Here is a 21671-nt window from a genome sequence, read left to right as displayed (position 1 = left end):
AAAAATAAAAATAAAAATTACTGGGGGATAATTGAGTCAGACTGGTGATCACATGACCAAGTTAGAGTAATGAAAGGTATAGAAGCAGCTGTGTTGTCTGTCATAACTCGTTTTGATGTCTGTTCTTAAAATACTAATTGAATTAACTTGAAATAACTTTATTTTGTTTTCTAAATGTTACATTATTTTACAAATTTTATTTATGTCAATTAAATACTGAATATTTACACATGAAATGATTGACAATATTTGTAAATAAGTGCAAAGATATAATATAACATTTGTTATAAAAAAAACTTAAATATTTACAGAAATGATTCAAAATATCTACTTGAACATATTTATAGAGGTTGGGCATTGGAAATGATTGTCCTAAATAACAGTAGTACACAAATTGTTCATGAATTAAAGTACTACAGAGTAGCAAAGACACTACATGAATACATTTCCGCTTGTAGGTGAAACTTCTTCAAAGTATCAAGACACCTTCCTCTGGTTAGACTTATGACATCATATACATTTCTTACTGTAAATACACTGTAAAACAGTATAACAAACTATGTAAACTATCAAATAAAAATGGTTTACAACAACCTACTGAAGCTAAAATATCAGCTTTAGTAATGGCACCGTAATGATGCTACAATAACGTCCTTAAAAACAAGGCTGGATTCTGACAAATATATGCACAGTGGAGTAATCCACACAGTCTGACATTCTGTTCCTAACATCCAAAGGTTCCTGTGTCTCCTAGATGCCAACCACTGGAGTTTTTTCCAAATTTATAAACTAATCTGCGTCCATCTACACGCTCAAGAATTTCTCTTTTGTAGTAATATCTGTGAAGAGAGCAGGATATGTTGAAAGAAGTTCTTCCTTGATCTACTGTACTTTTTTTTTTATAAAAAGGTATCCATACAACCCAATCACCTTCAATACTTTTATTGCTTACCAACTAAAAATGATTGTAACTGTTATCTACTAAATCATTTTAAAATATTTAATAGCTAAATCATTACACTTACCTCATAGCTCGGCTAAGCTTCTCATATGTCATACTGGAATTTTTCTTCTTCTGTCCCCAAAGTTGGGCAACTGCCTCTGATCTAAGAAACTTGAAAACTCCTTCAGATCGGTCCTCCCACTTTAAGAGACCTTCATTTAGGTCAGGGTGCAGCAATATATCCCGAATAAACTCCCACAGGTGTGTACCACGTGCTGCTGAAAGAACAGTAATGAGTAGAAAGCAGGTCTTAAGAGATCCAGGTAAGATAATGAAAGTGATGCACAATTTACAAAGTACAATAATTTGTCAATCAACAGAAGGAAATCCATCATACACTTACAGTGCTTGCTTTTCTTAGTCTCTAAGATATCTGTGCTATCTGAATTTGTTTTACGGGGTCTGCCCCTCCTCCTCTTATTGGGGGCTTCATCACATTTCTTATAATTTTGTGGCCCGGCTGAAAATGAAGAGGCAGAAACAAAAAGTGATTATTCATATTATATATTTTATAGTTTTGTTTATGTGAGTATTATTTGAGGTCAAGGACAACCTTACCTCTTTCCAAAGATAATTTTGCATCCATGTCAAGGTCACTTCCTGCAGAATCTCCAGCTTGTAGGCTGTATGATCCTGTCAATACAAAACAAGACAGTTTAGTAACAAAAAAAGTGAACAATTTAAGTGAATATGTTTACCTCACTATATTACTTACCAGATACACATGACTCAGAGCTGGCAGGGGAGATTGGATCATAGTGGTAACTTGGATCTGTTGTTTTCTCTCCACGCAATTTAAAGTCTGTAATTAAAAGCATTTAGGATTAAAAATGTTACCATCATCATCATTTTACCATCTGCCATGTGATTTGCTATGGCCATAATAATTTACGGCTAGGTTCATGCTAAGGAATTCCCGATGCAGCAGAATCTCATTGCTGGCACAGCGCACTCTATATCATTTCACTACAAAATTCTGCCATCAAAAGAAGGACCTTCCTCCTGGAATACATCGCAGTTTATGGGAACTTCAATGTTAGTGTGGTCTTAGCGCCCACTGAGGTTCACCATAGGGTGAACCTAGCCTTAAAGGGGTACTCCGCCCCTAGACATCTTATCCCCTATCCAAAGGATAGGGGATAAGATGTCAGATCTCCGCTGCAGCACCCCGCTATCATTACTGCACAAAGTGAGTTTGCTCTGCGTGTAATGATAGGCAATACAGTGGCCGGAGCATCGTGATGTCACGGCTCCGCCCCTCATGACATCACGGCCGTGATGTCACGAGGGGCGGAGCCATGATATCACGCTGCTCCGGCCCCTGTATCGCTCGTCATTACGCACAGAGCGAACTCGCTCTATGCAGTAATGATAGCGGGGTGCTGCAGCGGAGATCCCGGGGGTCCCCAGCAGTGGGACCGCGGCGATCTGACATCTTATCCCCTATCCTTTGGATAGGGGATAAGATGTCTAGGGGCGGAGTACCCCTTTAATATTATTCTTCACTGTTGATTTAGGTGCCAACATGACATAAAGCTACTGTCTGTTGTAATAAGATCACTTAGGGTATGTTCACACGGCAGAATGTTCATAAAGAATACAGAAGAAAAAATTCAGCCTCAGAAATTCTACTACATAAAGTTAACATTACGCAAGTGGAATTTACCTGTCCCAATGACAATAGATTTTCTGTTGCACAATTTCCACTGCGGAAATTCTGCACTCTGTATTCTGCAAACAGAACGACCATGTCAATTCTTTTTGCCATTTCCTGTTGAAGCCAATGGGACTCTGGAGTTCATCCAGAATCTGTGTGTTGAATGCAAGAAATTCTGCATAAATGCAAGACAAGTTGCACATTCCGCAAAACTGCATAAAATCCGCTGCCAGCTTGGTATTACGGAATCTGAGTGGAAGCACACAAATTCCACCATGTGAACATAGCCTTAGATATAATGTTAGGGCAGAATAGCTCTAATAAAACTTGACATGCTTCTTTCACTAGAATCATGCCACAACAAACTCAGCAAACACAAAACACAACAAAATCTTGATTTTCATACTACTGGCACTCCACGAGAATTACATTGTGTTATCCTGTCATCTGAGAGGGCACCAAATTATTCTGTATAAAGGTCCAGTGATCAAATGATACATCTCTTCATGTAATGGTGCATTTATATCACTTTTTTTTTCACAAACTGTTTCTGTATACAGTTTTCAATGTGAAAATCATATGCAACCATATGAAAAAACGTATACATTGACATTACATACAAAACCATACACAACTAGATGTATTTGGTTTTGTACGGCTATGTTCTTTTATTTTTCCATTGCGCAATCCCGTGGTCTGCTAAAGGACTTTCCGGTTTTGGGTTCTTTTTTAATGTTTTAAAACTGTATACAGTTTTTATAACATTGCACTCAAGCAAAACGCATTGAGTATGAAAATACATACCTTTGTGTCAGTTTTTTTGTTTCGTGCATAATAATAGGTCCATGTAGAGGCTCCTTTTAATGAGCACTGATCTACTAGCTTGGCTATCATACAGGGCTGTTCTCTGCCCTATATGACTAAGACTGTGATGACGTCAGTAGAGTCTTGGAGAATGCAGCACAGTTTATGAGCCTGCTCACTAGCAACTGGTTGTAAAGCAGTGGACAAGAAGAGAGCCATAGGGAAATAGAGGCTAGGTCACTGTCTTTTTGACCTGTATTATTAATCCTACCAGTTGCTACAAAAGTCATTTACATTATACAGTAATGACAATACTTGTCAGCTGCACAATCCCTATATACACTAGATGTACTGCTAAAAAACAATGATTCTAACATCTACATAAAAGATCAGCCAACAGATAAGCATTTGCTCTATTGTCTTCCAATCCCCTTACATTTTTTTCTGGGCAATGATCAGAAATACATATTTGTTTTACCAACCATCAACCCATGTAAAAACGTCCTTAAAGTGGTACTCCACTGGCCTGCGTTCGGAACATTTAGTTCCAAACACTGTGTGCACACTGCGGGGGGTCAAACGCGCCCCCTTGTGATGTCACACCATGCCCCCTCAATGCAAGTCTATGCAAGGAGCGTGATGGCCGCCACGCCCCTCCCATAGATTTGCATTGAGGGGGCGTGGTGTGACGTCATGAGGGAGCACGGCCGACCCACACAGTGCGCGCACACAGCGTTCGGAACTAAATGTTCCGAACACTGGCCAGTGGAGTACCTCTTTAAGGCTAGACCAGATGACAGCTATCTCCCTCTACCTATCTTATACATGCTCGGCTCAGTCAAAAGGGTATGAAGCACTGCCAGCCTCCTCTGGCGGAAGCTAAAAAAAATGATATATAGAATCTCTCCACCGATATCTCCTGTCGAAAGTTAGAAGGATTTCATCCATACACATTAGATGGTCAATAGGCCCTACTAAATGTTTGCCTATTATTGTTATATGTATGGCAAGCCCAAGTTTATACTCAACTTCTTGTCACATTTCCTCAACTGAACTATAGTGAAGGGTGTTTCAATAAGTTATTTATATCTTTTATTTACTGGATTTTGAGGACCACTGGAAATCCAGCCATCACAAGAAACAGACAACAAGCAGAGAAGTAGCTCGGCATGCTCACACGCATCCTGTATGCTCAAGGATTACCTATTTCTTTCTTGACTTCAAACTGAAAATTGACTTCACTTTTAATATATTCTTGGATCAGGTCCCAATCCAAAGGCCATCCTGAAATAATGACAGTAATATTAGCAATATATTCTAGGAAAAGAGCAGAAAGACAACAATACTTGATGGACGTATGGTTGGACTTGATGGACGTATGTCTTTTTTCAACCATACTAACTATGTAATAAGGATAACTGCAATGAATTACTGCAATGGAATACAATCGTCAGCAAATACAGAAAAATCTGTGTGGATTTTATTGAAGATTTGCTGAGTATTTGGTGCAGATTTTATGTTCCCCATTTATTTTAAAAGGGCAGATTTTAAAATCTGCATTGTGGGTTGGTTTCAGTCAAATTTCTACTGTTTGTTTACAGCTAATAAAGTCAATGGCCTTATAGGCACATGCCTATGTGTGTAGTCTATGGAGAGTGAAATGTATATATGTTTGAGCTATTTAGCATCTGTATTTTTTATTTTATCCTCTGAGGCTGTGTTCACACTTTCAAGTTTTTATTTGCAATTATTCAAAGCAAAGCCAGGAACAGTCCATAAATGGAGGAATGTATAAAGAAAAGATTGAGGCTTCCTCTTTTTTCAAATCCATTCATGGCTTTGTATTCATTAAAGGGGTACTCCACCCCTAGACATCTTATCCCCTATCCAAAGGATAGGGGATAAGATGTCTGATCACGGGGGTCCTGCCGTTGGGACCCCCCATGATCTCTGCTGCGGCACTCCAGTCATCCGGACTTCGCTCCCTGCCGGATGACTAGCAATGCGGCGCTGGAAGCTTGTGATGTCATGGCTACACCCCCTTCCATAGACTTGCATTGAGGGGGCGAGGTGTAACGTCACAAAGGGGCGCGGCCGTGAAATCACAAATGCCGGGTGCTGCAGGGAGATCTTGGGGGGGTCCCAGCAGCAGGACCCCTGTGATCAGACATCTTATACCCTATCCTTTGGATAGGGGATAAGATGTCTAGAGGTGGAGTACCCCTTTAATTGCCAGTTAAAACCTGAACACGTAAACACAGCATAAAAGTGTCAATTTCTTGTCTAGAAGACTCCCATCAGCATTTAGTGTACAAAATAGGGATATACTGATGGTATTTCATCTAAAATAGGTCTGTATTACAGATGAATTCCCAAATGCTCATGTGAAACTAGACTATGAATACAGCATAAAAACTTACCCTCTGAAAGATGGAACTTTACTTCATAATCACTGATATCACATAAGTTAGATGAAGGCGTTTGCCCTGTGAGGAAGGATTTTAGAATTAACATGAGTGTAAAATCATTATAATTCACCTACACAGGTGACAATTTTTACACCCTAGGTCAGTGTTTCTCCAAGCAGTGTGTGTCCAGTATGTCCAGTATGCTTGGACAGCCCTTGGCTGGTAGCTGTTGTTTTGTAACATCTGAAGGCGCTCTGGTTAGGAAACACTGCCCTGGGTAATTGAATGCCATAGACGTAGGCTGAAAACAAGCTTGGGACAAGCTGACAGTATGGCTTTGGAACACAAATTATGGATACGGGAAGAGTGGGCTGTATTATTAATTTGAAGTGAAAACATGGTATCAGATTCTTATGTAAGAGTCTATAGAGGAAATAAATACATTTTCATGAGTTTTAGGCACAAATACATTTTATAGATTCCATTTATATTTTATCACACTACTGGCAAATATTGAACAAAACTGACTATAAAAAATGTATTCATTTATAATTGGGTCATAGTACTCACAATTTTTCAGCTGGCACAAATGGTCATAGAGTTTATCCCCTAGACCACCGAACATTTTCCTCATATCTTCACTGCTCAACTGACAAAGGTGTTGTCCATCCATTTCACATTGGCTGAAATCAATAGTGCTGGCATCCCACTTGTTCCTCTCTACATTATAGCTGATCCAGTCCAACACATGCTGCTGTGTCCACATCTGCGGCAATTCCCGAGCCCATTCACTTATCTCTGTTGTAGAACATAAGGTATACTTTACTATATCTTTAAATTTAAACACACAGATCAAAGTAGAAATATTACCATGTGAATTGATTGAGGGCGAAAATTAAATGTTTTCTATTTCTTTGAAAAATTTTTTTTTCTAAAAGATCTATTTCTATAAATATATTAGTTACCTGTTTGATCGCCAGCAGGAAATGTAAGTAAGCTGTCATTGTCTTGATTTGTCAAGGCAACAGATGACACGGCTTGGGCTTGGACAGGCGGATATAAAGTTGTATTAGAATTATTAATGATACTGCTGATATCGCAGCTTCCTCCAGCCATCTCAGACCCTACATGAAGAAAATTATTTTTTTTAAAGGTACAACTGAAGCAAATAAGTGATTCCTACAACAATATGCTTTTACAAATGGGGTGATGGAAGTGGTACTTAATTTTGTTCCTATAACTTATAAATGTATTGTCTAATTTTAAAACTTATACATTTGTCATAATACATTAAGGAGGAAATTTTCAAGGTCCTACACATGTTTTGCCATGATTTTGATGCAACTTGTAAAATGCCACTTAGTCCATAGCAGGCTTACATAGGAAGCCTGCTGTTAGCCTTCAGGAGTCCCGTCCAACTTTTGTTTTTGCCACAATTGTGAAAACACACCAAAGTTTGTGCAGCAGTACAATCTACAAATACACTAGAATACTTCTACAGACAGACCAGAAATGAAAGATTCCCCCTTAAATCTTAAGCGTATCTAAATTCATAAAATCTGAACATCTATCATATAAGCTGAGAGGAACATTTTATAAAAAACTATGTGATCCCACAGATTTGATATTAAAGTTTTTACTCTACCTGTGCAGTATTTCAGAAGCTTGAGTAATCCAACTATTCAGTAGGTGTAACTAAAAGAGTGAAACGAAACATTTGCTTATATACACCCAACCCATGTAATCTGACGCCACCTGAGCTACATACAAAAGGGACTTTCCCCAGGTACGTGATGTGAGTTCAGAGGCCACAGGAAAATTTGCATAGCAAACTGCACCTATTTGCTAGGAAAAAAGAGGGACAGGTGGTTTAATCATTGATAGAGGTGACAGATGTCTAAACATTCTTACGCCAGCTTCTAATAACCAATGTTTTTTATGTTTATGATCACACAATAACATATTTTTTACATTGCACTTTATATTGTTTTACAATGGAATGCAACAAAACAAAAAACAGCAATTGTGCCAAGGTCTTGTGCACATTTTTGTTTACATAGTAACATTGTTCATAAGGTTTCAAAAAGACAAGATCCCATCAACCTAAACCCTTATCCCTACTACATTTGTTAACCCTGAGGAAGGCCAAAAAAAAAGAAAAAAAAAAAGAAAAAAACGATATGAGGCAGATGCCAATTCCCCCATTCCAGGCAGAAAGATTTTTATACCATCCAATCAACTAAAAATAAAGAGCTGCTGCAGCACTCCCAAATGTGGAAAAAGTAAAGGTAGCTTTATTTCATCACATAGTGCAACATTTCAGTTGCTATAATAGCCGCCTTTTTTAAGCAAACAAACATTGTACAAGTGGTGGTATATATGTGACAGGACATAAAAATACAATAAATCATGATTAGTGATAAATACATAAAAACATTAACAATACCCGAATGCATAATTACATAATACACATGATAAAGTGCAGCGAACAAAAGTGCATGTGATGACACAAATTCATATAAAACTATTTGGTACAGCGTATATGCATATAGAAGTACATAGATAATTAGGCAATACTAGTGAACAGGTGCAAATTGTAAGCTTACATAAACAAGGTGGGGTTAAAGGACATGGACTGGAGTTTGTAGAAATGATGTGCTGCCCAGTGTCCTTGTAATAAACGCTAAGCAGAGCGCACGGTGCGTGGGTGCGCCGCTGACATAGCAGATGTATACTGGGGCAGAGAGCCGGTCAGATGATCAAAGCTTGTGCATGTGCAACGTAGAAGAGTGTATCGCAGCCATAATTGAAGAGGGTGGCGGTATAAGACAAGGGCAAATAGATATGCAAGTATACTGCAGAAGGTCAAAGTTAAAGCTCAAGGGCATTTAAATGGAGCATAACAGTTAATAACGTAGTATAATAGTGAATTTGGGCATCACCAAAATGCAACAGCATATGAAAGCCATACTTAAAGTTAGTTTGTCATGCTGGATACCGAAGCTGCATCCATGGTCCCGCCATACATACAGATACAGGCAAACTTGACACAGCAATCTGGAATTCCGAACATAGAGTCTCCATTCCCATCTCCATTCCATCTGGGGGCATGTATTATGCACCTAGTGGAGAATCTTATAGCAGATGCCCAATGTTCTAGGGCACACACCCCACCCTTACCAAAAGTGTCACAGACATGCACACAGTCAGGTTATGGGACATCATGGTATCTCTAAGGAATGAAGCAAATAGATACATACGGTGAAACCATAAAAAGAATAGTGAACATCAACAACAATTATGTGCAGGAAAAACACATACAAATAAATAGACCAGCTATAGATTACCACTCTTGCTCTGGTGCATATTAGATTGGAGTAATGATGATGGAAAAGAAAAGGGGTCCCATACAAATGCAGTCTCTGGAAGATAAAAAATAAAAAGAGGAGATTAAAATCCCAATACCACAAAACAGTACCACATATACAGATGTTCTATATTCATTCCAAAAAAGGCCTACGTACCACGATATGGCCCTACATATTGTATGGAATAGTGAAATCCACGTTCACACCATGAGGCTGCAATGTCTGCAGTCTGTGGATCCATTGTAACTCTCAATGCATCAGCAGTGCATTGCAGTAATCCCCTCTTTTCAAGATGGGGATGTGTTCAATTAGGGTGAATTTGAAAGTGGTACTCAGCCTCTAGACATCTTATCCTCTATCCAAAGTGTAAAGGATAAGATGTTTGATTGCGGGGGGTCCGGCCGCTGGGACCCCCTGTGATCTCTGGATGGTAAAGCGCCGTTTTGAACACAGAAGCTTAGAGCCGCCATGCCTCCTCCTTCCATAGCGTGACAGCTGTTGACTGGATGACTGCTGTGCCGTGCCAAAGATCGCAGGGGGTCCCAGTGGCCAGACCCCTGTGATCAGACATTTTATCCCCCTATCTTTGGATAAAGAGTAAAATGTTTAGGGGTGGAGTATCCCTTTAAGCCCTTAAGGACGCAGGACGTAAATGTACATCCTGGTGCGGTGGTACTTAACGCACCAGGACGTACATTTACGTCCTGTACATAACCGCGGGCATCGGAGCGATGCCTGTGTCATGTACGGCTGATCCCGGCTGCTGATCGCAGCCAGGGACCTGCCGGCAATGGCCAACACCCACGATCTCGCGGGCGTCCGCCATTTACCCCTCAGATGCCGGGATCAATACAGATCCCGGCATCTGCGGCAGTACGCAATTTCAATTAATGATCTGATCGCCCGCAGCGCTGCTGCAGGGATCCGATCATTCAGAACGCCGCACGGAGGTCCAGTCACCTGCCCCTGTCCGGCTCCCGACGTCTTCTGCTCTGGTCTGAGATCGAGCAGACCAGAGCAGAAGATGACCGATAACACTGATCTGTTCTATGTCCTATACATAGAACAGATCAGTATTAGCAATCATGGTATTGATATGAATAGTCCCCTATGGGGACTATTCAAGTGTAAAAAAAAATGTAAAAAAATGTAAGTAAAACGTCCGTTTTTTCCTATTTTACCTCCAAAAAGTGTAAAAAAATTAATTTAATAGACATATGTGGTATCGCCGCGTGCGTAAATGTCAGAACTATTAAAATAAAATGTTAAAGATCCCGTACGGTGAACGGCGTGAACGTTAAAAAAAAAGTCCAAAATTGCTACTTTTTTAATACATTTTATTAAAAAAGAGTTATAAAAAATGTATTAAAAGTTTTTTATATGCAAATGTGGTATCAAAAAAAAAGTACAGATCATGGCGCAAAAAATGAGCCCTCATACCGCCGCTTATACGGAAAAATGAAAAAGTTATAGGTCATCAAAATAAAGGGATTATAGACGTAATAATTTGATAGAAAAATGGGGAATTGTGTAGAGCGCTTCTGCTAGCAGAGAACGGACTAAAGAGGCCACGGTTTACACAGGACGATTTATTAAGATTTTTTCAGACAACGCGTTTCGGCGCTCACATGCGCTTTCATCAGGTACACAAACATATACTGAAATAATGATAATAATGATAACATGAGAATAAACATACATGTCAGAATTAGTGCGAGTTAAAATATAAAAAAATATAAAAATAGAATAAAAAATACATAAAAAATAAATAAATATATGATAAATGATATGTAGTAATATCATGTGAAATGTTAAAATGGACATTTTGCCTGAAATATAAAACATAGACATAGGGTGTGTTGGGCACCAAGGCACCACACAACTTTATCACAAGTCTGTTCAGATTCAGAAGTGTAGCTCATGTGAGACTGATACTTAATGTATCTGATAGGTAAAATCTGTATATAAATAAAAACAAAGGCATAGGGGCAAAAACAATGGGGCACATGGAAGGTACAGATAAAAGGAAGCTCACATCTATGGTTATTAAGAGATGGCCACACAAAGATGCTGGCAGTGTGCTACAAACAAAAAGTCATCTGAAAGAGTTGAGTCATTTCTCCACAGGGGTTGAGGCAATTTGCTTCACAGGGGTAAGAGCTGAATAGTCCAGTGTACAACTAGGTGCTTCCTGTGCATGAGTGGCTTAGTACAGCGGAGCGAGGCTGCTGGGTTAAATATGCGCGCTCCGAAGGGAATCCCGGACATGCGCATTGCGCAACTTCCGGTGCGGCTTGCAGTGTTGAAAAAGCTGCACGATCGCATGGGGCGGGAACGGTCTGTCATGTATTGTAGTGGCATAATACTCTATGTTAATGCTGAAGCCGGAAATGGAGGGAATAAGACCAGTACAGTGTATCCAATATATACTGAGTGCGCAGTAAACTGAATGTAATGAACTGAATGTGAAATAAACTGGTATATACTGATTATGGATTAAACTGAATGGGGATAAGGATGGATTGGAAGTGTATGGTGGGGGCATGTTCTGCAGGGGATATGGATGGGTGGGAAGTGTGTTACGGGCATATTCTGCATGGGATGTTAGTTAGGCAAATGAGGCTGGAGATGTGGGGGTGTGATGTGTGGAGAAAATGGGTGGGGGGAATGCAGAAGGGGAAATCGGGGGGGGGGGGCAGGTGCGTGCCAGATGAGAGAGGGTGGTGAGGGGAAAAAAGAGAGAGAGATGCAGGTGAGGGAAGGAATGGGCAACGTGAAGAGGATAGGGAGAAGGGGGGGCGGAGGCCCAGGGGGTGAGGAAAGGATGGGGGGGGGGACAGGGATGAAGAGGATGAGCTGGGAAGAGCTAGAGAGGTGGGAGAGAGAAAAGGGGGAGCCAGACAGAGGAGTGATGGATGGGAGGGGGGGGAGGGATCAAGGGGGTAGGGTGGGAATGTGTATTGTGTGGAGTGTCGTGGTGGGAAATGCTAGAGTTCAATACATTCATTAAGACCTTCTGGAGCCAGGCATTTTAATTTGTAAATCCAATACGCTTCTCTCCGATTGAGTGTAGCCAGTCTATCAATGTCTTCTGGAATCTGTTCGATGGGGGTGACTTTGATACATGAATAATCTTTGTTGTGGTTTTCGGTCAGGTGTCTGGACACGCTTTGTTTGAGGTAGCCAATATTACAATTGTGTCGATGCCTGTTCAGTCGTTTCCTGAGTGTCTGCGAAGTTCTCCCAATGTAGTAGAGGCCACAGCAGCAATCCAGTAGATACACCACATGAGTTGAACTGCAATCTAGATGGGTCTTTATTTCATAGGAGGTGGAGATGTTCGCGTTAGTGAAAGATGTCCTACCATGTTGGATGTTTGAGCAACATAGACAACCCTTGATTCTGCATTTAAAGGAGCCTGGGGTGGAGGTGGTGGTTCTTGGTGCTCTAACTTTCCTTAGGCAACTGGATGCCAAGATGTTCTTTATGGTGCGGCCCCTACGAAATGTTAGTTGTGGTCGTCCAGGGATTACTTTTCTCAGGATGGGATCCCCTAGAAGAGTACCCCAATATCTTTTAAGTATTTCTTTAATTTCTTTATGTTCCTGGTTAAAGGTTGTGATGAAGTTACAACCATGGGAATTTGGTAGTTCTTGTGTTTTTTTTCTTTTTGGAAGGTGCTAAAGGTAGAAGGGCTTTTTGTCCGGTCTTTAGATTTGTGATGTATGCGTCTCTGAGAATGGATGATGGATAGTTCTTTTGCTGAAATCTTTTTTGTAGAATTTTGGACTGGATTTTGTAACCTGATGTATTTGTGCAGTTGCGGCGAATCCTTCTATACTGGCTATGGGGAATATTGGTTAGCCATTTTCTGTAGTGGGCACTGTGAAAGTCTAAGAAGCTGTTGTTGTCGACTGATTTAAAGTGGGTTTTGGTCTTGATTTTGCACAGATGGTGGCTGACATCTAAAAACACAACTCAGAATGGGTCCAGGGTGGGTGTGAACTCCAAACCCCAGTTATTATTGTTGAGATGTTGGGCGAATTGGTTGGCGGTAGTGATGTCCCCGTTCCAGGTAATAAACAGATCGTCGATATATCGTTTGTAATAACGTCCATGATGTATTCAGCTTCGAATCCCCCCCTGAATAGGTTTGCGTAACTGGGAGCCACCCGGGTCCCCATTGCTGTTCTTTTCTTCTGGTGGTAAATGGAGTCCCCACATGAAAAGACGTTGTGGGTTACTATGAAACAGAGACCTTCCAGTAAGAAGTTAATCTGTTCTTCTTTGAGAGTTTTTTTTTCCTCGTAAAAATTTTTCAGTCATTTTGATGGCCAGGTTGTGTGAAATGTTCGAGTAAAGGGAAGTGGCATCTAGGGTGATGAATAAATAATTTTCTTCCCAAGTGAAAAGATAGAGATCCTCTTAGACTCGACGAATCTCTTAGGTAGGATACATAATCTTGTTTATGACAATACCACACGAGAGAGCGCCCTGTTTTTTCTTTCCTTTTTCCCTTCTCCTACCAGTTTTATACTGGGTAACCTCTTTGGGTACCCTTTTGTACAAAATTGGAAACCATACCCTCTAGTGCCTGACCCACCTGCTCATTAATGCTGACTATTCTCTTTGTCCTTTGGCTTAAAGGTAATGATTTGACCATAGGGCATGGGTGGCTACTGTTTGACTTACAGCAGGAAACAGAATAGAGCCACCGAGTGGCCAGTTTTTCAATCATATTAAAAACATATAAAGGTTGAGAATTTTAATAGTAGGTAAATAGCAAAGTGTCTTATAATTATATAAGGAACAATATATTAAAAGTTTAGTTTGGTGACAGGTACTCTTTCAGGACATAGACCAAAGTTTGTGATAGAAAATATGCACTGCCTTGAGTCATTGTGATAAACGTCAAGCAGAGTTATAAAAAGATCTTTATACTAACCATTAATATATTTGTACATTGAGATCAAGTTGCCCCTAAAAGGGCTTTTCTCCAAACTAAACGACCCCAAGCTTTAGAACCTGTCATGGTACTCTAATTCACCCATTCCTTTAATTACCTTGGTCACTCTCCTTTGCACCTTCTCCAGTTCAGCCATATACTTGTTATATAGAGGTACCTAAAATTGGACAACAGAGACAAAACTATGTTTTTTGTCATGAGCCTCTTTGCCTCTCTAGAAACATGCCATTATTCTTGGCAGCCGCTGCTTGGCACTGGTCACTAAAGTTAAGCGTTGAGCATACCGTCCACCAGCCTATGTCTCTTTTCCTATACATAATTGTACATTTTGTTTTCATGGCTCAAGTGCATAACCTCACATTTATCCACATTAAACTTCATTTGCCATGTCTGTGCCCAAGCTTCCCCAGATCCCTCTGTAATATGTTTTCCTACTCTGTGGTGATTATGTGGCACCCAATTTTGGGATACTGTGTGTGGGATGTATGGGTATGATCGTGATGCCAGGGCACAGTTAACCTACTCAGTCCAAGGATAGGACAGCTTCTCCTGGGCCAGACATGGGATAAGAAATACTCCAATGCCAGGTTACAGATAACGGTCTTTACTGAGGCAGGAGTAGATGTTACAATCCTCACAGAGCAGATTAGAGTAGAGGAGATGCAGTGTAACCGTTGGGAGCCCTGTAGACTTGCTGTGACTTGTAGTATTGTATTTGGGATTTTAGGCTTAAATGGAACTTCGGTGGAAACAAGTGGAAAATAAATGTTTTCTAATCAACTGGTGCCAGAACGTTAAATTGATTTGTAGATTACTTCTATTAAAAAAAAATCTCAACCCTTCCAGTACTTACAGTATAAGCTGCTGTATACTGCAGAGAAAAGTGTGCAATTCTTTTGAGTCTGACAACAGTGCTCTCTACTGAGACCTCTGTCCGTGTCAGGAACTGTTCAGATTAGAAGCATATCTCCATAAAAAAAAAACTCTCCTGCTCTAGATAGTTCGTGACACGGACAGGGGTGTCAGCAGAGAGCACTGTGGTCAGACTGGAAAGAACTTCACACATTTCTCCGTAGTATATCTGTAGTATACAGCAACAGATTAGTACTGGAAGGGTTAAGATTTTTAAATAGAAGTCATTTACAAATCTGTTGAACTTTCTGGCACCAGTTGATTTAAAAACATTTTTTTCCACCGGAGTTCCCCTTTAATACTGAAGCCTCCCATGCTGACTTGGGTTCTGATAGTGTCCCTTTTTCTCTATACCACCAGGGTATGAATTATTTCTATGTGGCCCATTGACTCACCGGGTATTATGCTTGCAATTAGGGATTTCAGGTTCCTCCTGGGCGGGGAACACTTGCAGAATGATGTGGTCACTTGCTTGAAGATTTATTTTAGGCTTTCCTTACAGCTCTGCACACAGCAACTACTAACTTTACACAGAGCTAGGCTGAATAGCTCCTCCCCCTACACTATATATGGCCTAGCTAGGGGGACCTCCTATTGGGCAATCAGGATCACATGGGTACGTTGCATAATACCTCCTTACAGATATCCTGAACATTCCTTAAAAACACAGTATAGGATACAAGAAAGAAAACGGTGCGCACCTCGTGCAGGTAAACCAGGTAACTTCGTGTATAGATAGTTAGATAAATGGGCCAGCAGGGTGGTCCCTTACCTTACGGTGTTATGCTCAGAGCATAACACCTGCAGTCACTTTGAAATTAGAGGGGGGTCGCAGCATCCAGGTTCCTCTGGGCTCTGGGTAGCGGAGTCCAGTGCATCAATAGACACACAATGGAAACATGACCAATAAGCATATGGCAGTGGCTGGTTTACTCCCTCCAACATTGGATACAGATGGCATGGAAGCCCTTAGAGGTCTGTGCTCAGACCTCTAAGGGCTTCCATGCCATCTGTTCCATTTTTTTCGTGATCGGATCATCCGCTTCACTCCTCTATTAAAAACACAGTGCATCACAATATAAATTAACAGAACAAATATTACAATTAATTTCACAGCATCACCTGAGCAACAGGGCCTATCGTATGCACCTGAAGCAATGTTTACGTGACACGACACACTCCGGAACGGGGACATCACAATTACCTTACCCAGATTAGTCAAATATCGAAATTCTACTCTATAGATCTTTTAACCCAAATGTAATAGACAAAGACAAAAGGCGTCCTGCACTCACTGTGTAGATTCTGATAGATCGACTCCCATCTCAGGCTGCTAATCTGGCAAGGCAGACGAGGTGGCGTGGGGCGTTCAGAGGCCTCTGAGCGCCCCACGCCCCCTCGTCTGCCATGCCGGATTAGCAGCCCGAAATGGGAGTCGATCTATCAGAATCTACACGGTGAGTGCAGGACGCCTGTTGTCTTTGTCTATTACATTTGATTTACTGCGTCTTCTATTGTCCTAGCACTACCGGCCTCTGATTCTATCTGATTATCGCCCATACGTCTTTATATCATCTCGTGGAGCTGCATACCAAGGTACTGGTGCCACTAGTTTTTCTTCCTCTTTTGCATTTTAAGATCTTTTAACCCCACCAGGACCAAGAGCGTAGAGGTACTGAGACTTAAGGACCAAGGGCGTATCTTTATGCCCTCAGTGTTTCTATTCACCGCCGGTAACCGGGGGGTGAAGGGAATGGGACGCCTGCTGAAATCGTTCAGCAGGCATCCTGTGACCACGCCTGGGTGGGGTCCCGAGACCCCTAATGTCATAGACCACCACAAATCGTCGGTCAATTCAGACTGGCGATTTGCAATGATTCCAGGTCATCGGGTCTCTGATAATCTGCAAGAGGAGGGTGATCGGTAGTGTACTACACACCACCAATCACTCTCTGTTGCTAGGGAGAGGTGACAATGATGCTACCTCCCCAGGAGTGCTGTTATTGGTCGGACGAAACGTCCGATCAATAACTGTCGGCAGAGGAGGGGTGTCAGGCCCAAGGCCTGATTATGGAAACATACCTGTGTTTTATTATTGCATCTGTGTATAAACTAAGAACTGGGGGATGAGGGATCATTCAGACGGTGTATCCTGTGTCTTTTGTGTATTGCAGTTTATTGGGGGGGGGTCTGGATGTGTGTTTACATCATCTTTGAAATCCTGCACTCTGGTCCCATCATATAATCAACCAGATAAGAGGGCCAGGAAGAGAGATGCCCCCCTGGTGGGATCAGAGGGGAGGGGGGAATGGAGTCCCTCCAAAAAGGAGATATATAATATTTAACAATGCTAGAGTCAGGTTGTTAAGATCTGTGCCCCAAGCTGACAAGACCATCCTAAGGACAGCTGGAGACTCTCATGGACTGCTATAATATTACGCTGTAAGAACTTCATTTTTGCTTTTCTGAACTTGTATTGCTAAACTCTTTTATATATTTTTATACCTGTATGTCACTCGTTTCTGTATTTTCATAGTCAGCACTGTGATGCCTTTTATCGGATTAAATGTTTAATTAATCAGCTCTGGTCTTTGATCTCTATATATATGAGCTCACCTTTCTGAAGGCAGCTTGGCTGAAACACATTTATCTAAGGCTTAATTTGGTGACTTGCTAGGACTAGTAGTGGACACCCAGAGGTCTGGCGGCTTTAACCCTTGCACCATCACACTCTCTCTAGCCTCTTGGCTGGACCGATAGGGTGTGATCGTGACAAGGGGTTGTCCCCCTTCCTCTGCTCTGCCTGCAAACCCACCTCAGTCAGCGAGCAGAACAGAGTAAGGGAGCCAGGGACCCCCCTCATCCAGATCTGTGCCCACCAGGGCACTGGTAAGGGGCATCCAGCCACAGTTCGAGCAGGGACAGCTTGTCTTGAGGGACAGGTAAGGTGGATTTAAAAAAAATAAATAAAGTTTTTTTTTCCCCCTAACCCCAGTAGGTGCCCGAGGGTCCGCAGCACACTTAGCGGCATTACCCAAGCCCTATTAGGGCATCAGGGCGCTGCGGTCTCCCCTCTACTTTGTTTGGGGGGTACAGACTTTTTTTTTTTTTTATGTATAAATCACATACCATTATTTACGTGTACACCAAGCACATACATACACTCACACACACACACACACTCTGGAGTGAGGACTTCCTCTACCAGATCCCACTTTACAGTATGGCCATGGCACGGAGAAGTTTTGAGGTCATACGGAAATGCCTGCATAACTCTGATAATGCAGCATATCCCCCCCCCCAAAGGGGATCCTGCATATGACGGATTGTACAAAATCAGGCCGGTCAATGATCACTTTGGGGCCAAATTTTGGGAGGCCTAAGTCCCCCAAAGGGAGGTCTCTATTGATAAGTGTCTCATAAGTTTTAAGGGGAGACTCATCTTCTGTCAATGCATTCCCACTAAGCGGGAAAAGTATGGAGTGAAACTCTACAAACTTGCACCCTTGGAAGTTTAGAGTATACGAGGGACGGGATTCCCATATTGAACCCCCGGAATGTCCCCCCACTCTGGGTGTTAGCGGGAAAATCGTGTGGGACCTTTTGCACCCACTGCTGGATAAGGGTTACCACCTTTAAGTGGATAACTTTTATACCAGTAACCCTCTGTTCAACTCCCCACTTTCGCTTGTGGGACCGTGCAGAAGAATCAGAGAGGGCTGCCTACAAATTTCCTTCAGACACCTATGCCCAAGGGTAAGTCCCATGCCCTTACCAGTGAAAATCTGTTGCTGTGCAGGTATAAGGATAAGATGGATGTCCTTGGGCTGACCACAATTCATGGTAATGGCAGCTCACTTGTCCCTGTGCGAGGTACCACGACATTGGTCCTCAAGCCCGATTGTATTCTGGACTACAATCGGTATATGGGGGGAGTTGTTCTCTCTGATTAAGTCCTCAAGCCATATAACACCATGCGGTGTAACACCATGGGCATGGTACAAAAAAGTTGTGGTCTACATGGTTCAGGCTGCCATGTACAACTCTTTTGTACTGTCCCAGAACGCTGGCAACACAGGGATGTAACTTCAGTTCCGAGAGGAAGTCCTAAAGGCCCTGATCTTTGGCGACAGGGAAAAAGCAGGCCGGAGTTCCCAAGATAATGTAGGTGCCAGGGACAACAGTTTACAGGTGCGGTCCCCCACACTGGAAACAAGGGACGATCCCGGAAAAAATGCAGAGTGTGTGGCAAGAGGGAAATAAGGAATGACACCAACACTCATTGCAACACTTGCCCTAATCATCCGGGTCTCTGCTTGAAAGATTGCTTCAGGAAGTATCACACTTCACTGGAGTACTACATTTTTAATCCTTTTCCCTTATTTTAATTTCCCATAATTGGACCCCAATGTACCAGTCCACAGTACATTCCAAATTTTAAACCCATAAACCATGCCCATAAAAACACTTTCATTAAAAAAAAAAAAAAAAAAACCCTAATAAGACCTTTTGGAGTATTTTTTCCAAAAATGGATCATGGGTAACCGAGTTACTAGCATCAGGGGTTTGCATGTTGCCTAAAATGCGCAGTGTTCTCTTTCCACCTGAGCAGTGTGCACATTTAAGGCAACAGGTTAGGGACGGCCATACATAAACATTCCCAGAATGATGAAGCAGAGCATTGGGTTTGGGGCGGGCATCATTTTTACTTTTGGCTATACTCTGAGTCATCATTCTGGGAACATAATTGGCATATCAGTAGTAAAATTTATATTTTCCTTTTCCCCAAAATACACTTCATCCATTCCTGGAAAATAAATGTAAGGAACACCTGTCCATTCCAAATGTCCAGTTCTACCCTATACACTTTCCCCAGGGTGTGTACTGCCTGTAATAGGGTCACATGTGGGTGTTCCTTTCTTTTACCTACCTCTGAGTGTATGTAACCGTCAGCTACTGATAGGTCAGTAAGAGACATAGAACCCCGCCATATTTCCAGGCAACAATTTGGGATCACGTTAGCTTTTCGCAGAAAGATAAAGCAGAGCATAGGTGAAAATTGCTATTTTTTTATTTTTCTCAAACTAAACTTCATTCATTCCTGAAAAATAAATTTAGGAAACATCCATGCATTCACAATGTCCACTTTACCCCTCCTCAGGGGGAGCACTGTCTGTAATGGGATCATCTGTGGGTGTTTCTTTGTTTTATTTTTCTCTGAATGTATGTAACCATCAGCTACTGATATGCCATAGGCCTCAAATGCGAACATAGCTCTATGACCCTAGAACCCTGTTATGTGCCCGCACAGCATGTTACGTCTACATATGGGATATTTCCATACTCAGAAGCAATGGGGTTAAAAAATGAAAAATTTGGGGTAACACCAGCATCTTTGTGAAAAAAAACAAAAAACGAATTTGTCATTTTATGGCCCACTGTTCTATACACCTGTGAGGTGTAAATACTCACTGTACCCCTTGTTACGTTCCTTGAGGGGTGTTGTTTCCAAAATAATTGCACTTGAAGGGGGTCCCACTGTTCTGGCACCATGGGCCCCCTACTCCGATTCCAACAAAATTCTCTCTCCAAAAGCCGAATGGTGCTCCTGCTCTTCTTAGACCTCGTGTGCACCTGAAGAGCAGTTTACCTCCAAATATGAGGTACGTCTTTACTCCGAAGAAATGTATTTACAAATTTTTTTTTTCTCCTATTACCACTTGTGAAAATGAAAAATTTGGGGTAACTTCACATCCCACTTTAATTTATTAAACACCTGTGGGGTGTTAAGGCTCACTGTACCGCTTGTTACGTTCCTTGAGTGGTGTAGTTTCCAAAATAGTATGCCATGTGTTTATATGTATTTTTTTTATTTGCTGTTCTGGCACCATAAGGGCATCCTAAATGTGACATTCTCCCCAAAAACCATTTCAGCAAAATTTGCTCTCCAAAATCCCGTTGTTGCTCCATCCCTTCTGAGCCCTCTACTGAACCCAAAGAGCACTTTACATCCACATATGAGGTATTTCCTTACTCAAGAGAAATTGGGTTACAAATTTTATTTTCTCCTTGTACCCCTTGTCAAAATGTAAAAACTGGGTCTACAAGTCTACAACTGGGTTCTCCTTCACTTTGCTGCTATTCCTGTGAAACATCTGATGTTAGCAAACTTTTTGAATGTCCTTTTGCATACTTTAAGGGTGCAGTTTTTATAATGGGGTCATTTATGGGGTATTTCTAATATGAAGGCCCCTCAAATCTACTTCAAATTGAACTGATCCCTGAAAAATTCCGATTTTGAAATTTTCTTGAAAAATTGGAAAATGGCTGCTAAAGATTGAAGCCCTCTAATGTCTTCAAAAAGTAAAAACTTGTCAACTTTATGATGCCAAAATAAAGTAGACATATTGTATATATGAATCAATATATAATTTATTTGGCATGTCCATTTTCCTTATAAGCAGAGAGGTAAAAAGTAAAAAAAATATGCAACATTTTAACATTTTTCATGAAATTTTGGAATTTTTCACAAAGAAATTATGCAAGTATCGAC

General features: G+C 41.3%; 1 protein-coding gene across 5 annotated transcripts; it reads right to left on the bottom strand.

The window, feature by feature from the left end:
- Window positions 1-235: 235 nt before the first annotated feature.
- Window positions 236-11477, bottom strand: ELF3 (E74 like ETS transcription factor 3). Of its 5 annotated transcripts, XM_056557631.1 has the most exons (12): window positions 11330-11477; window positions 9194-9294; window positions 7518-7567; window positions 6838-6996; window positions 6443-6670; window positions 5885-5950; window positions 4668-4748; window positions 1719-1805; window positions 1562-1636; window positions 1347-1463; window positions 1026-1221; window positions 236-839 (listed from the first exon to the last, which is right to left on the bottom strand). In XM_056557631.1, the coding sequence occupies exons 4-12, from the start codon at window positions 6986-6988 to the stop codon at window positions 725-727; spliced, it is 1116 nt and encodes a 371-aa protein (XP_056413606.1). In that variant the 5' UTR covers window positions 6989-6996; window positions 7518-7567; window positions 9194-9294; window positions 11330-11477; the 3' UTR covers window positions 236-724. The 5 variants fall into 5 exon arrangements, with proteins under 5 accessions (XP_056413606.1, XP_056413605.1, XP_056413604.1 ...); XM_056557630.1 differs by lacking the exon at window positions 11330-11477 and having other exon boundaries at window positions 9194-10252; XM_056557629.1 differs by lacking the exons at window positions 9194-9294; window positions 11330-11477 and adding an exon at window positions 8844-9038 and having other exon boundaries at window positions 7518-7717.
- Window positions 11478-21671: the final 10194 nt, after the last annotated feature.

The sequence above is a fragment of the Hyla sarda genome, chromosome 2, assembly GCF_029499605.1.
Source record: "Hyla sarda isolate aHylSar1 chromosome 2, aHylSar1.hap1, whole genome shotgun sequence".
Lineage (NCBI taxonomy): Eukaryota > Metazoa > Chordata > Amphibia > Anura > Hylidae > Hyla > Hyla sarda.
Note: the sequence above shows the minus strand (reverse complement) of the source record. Positions and strands in the feature narration are given on the sequence as shown.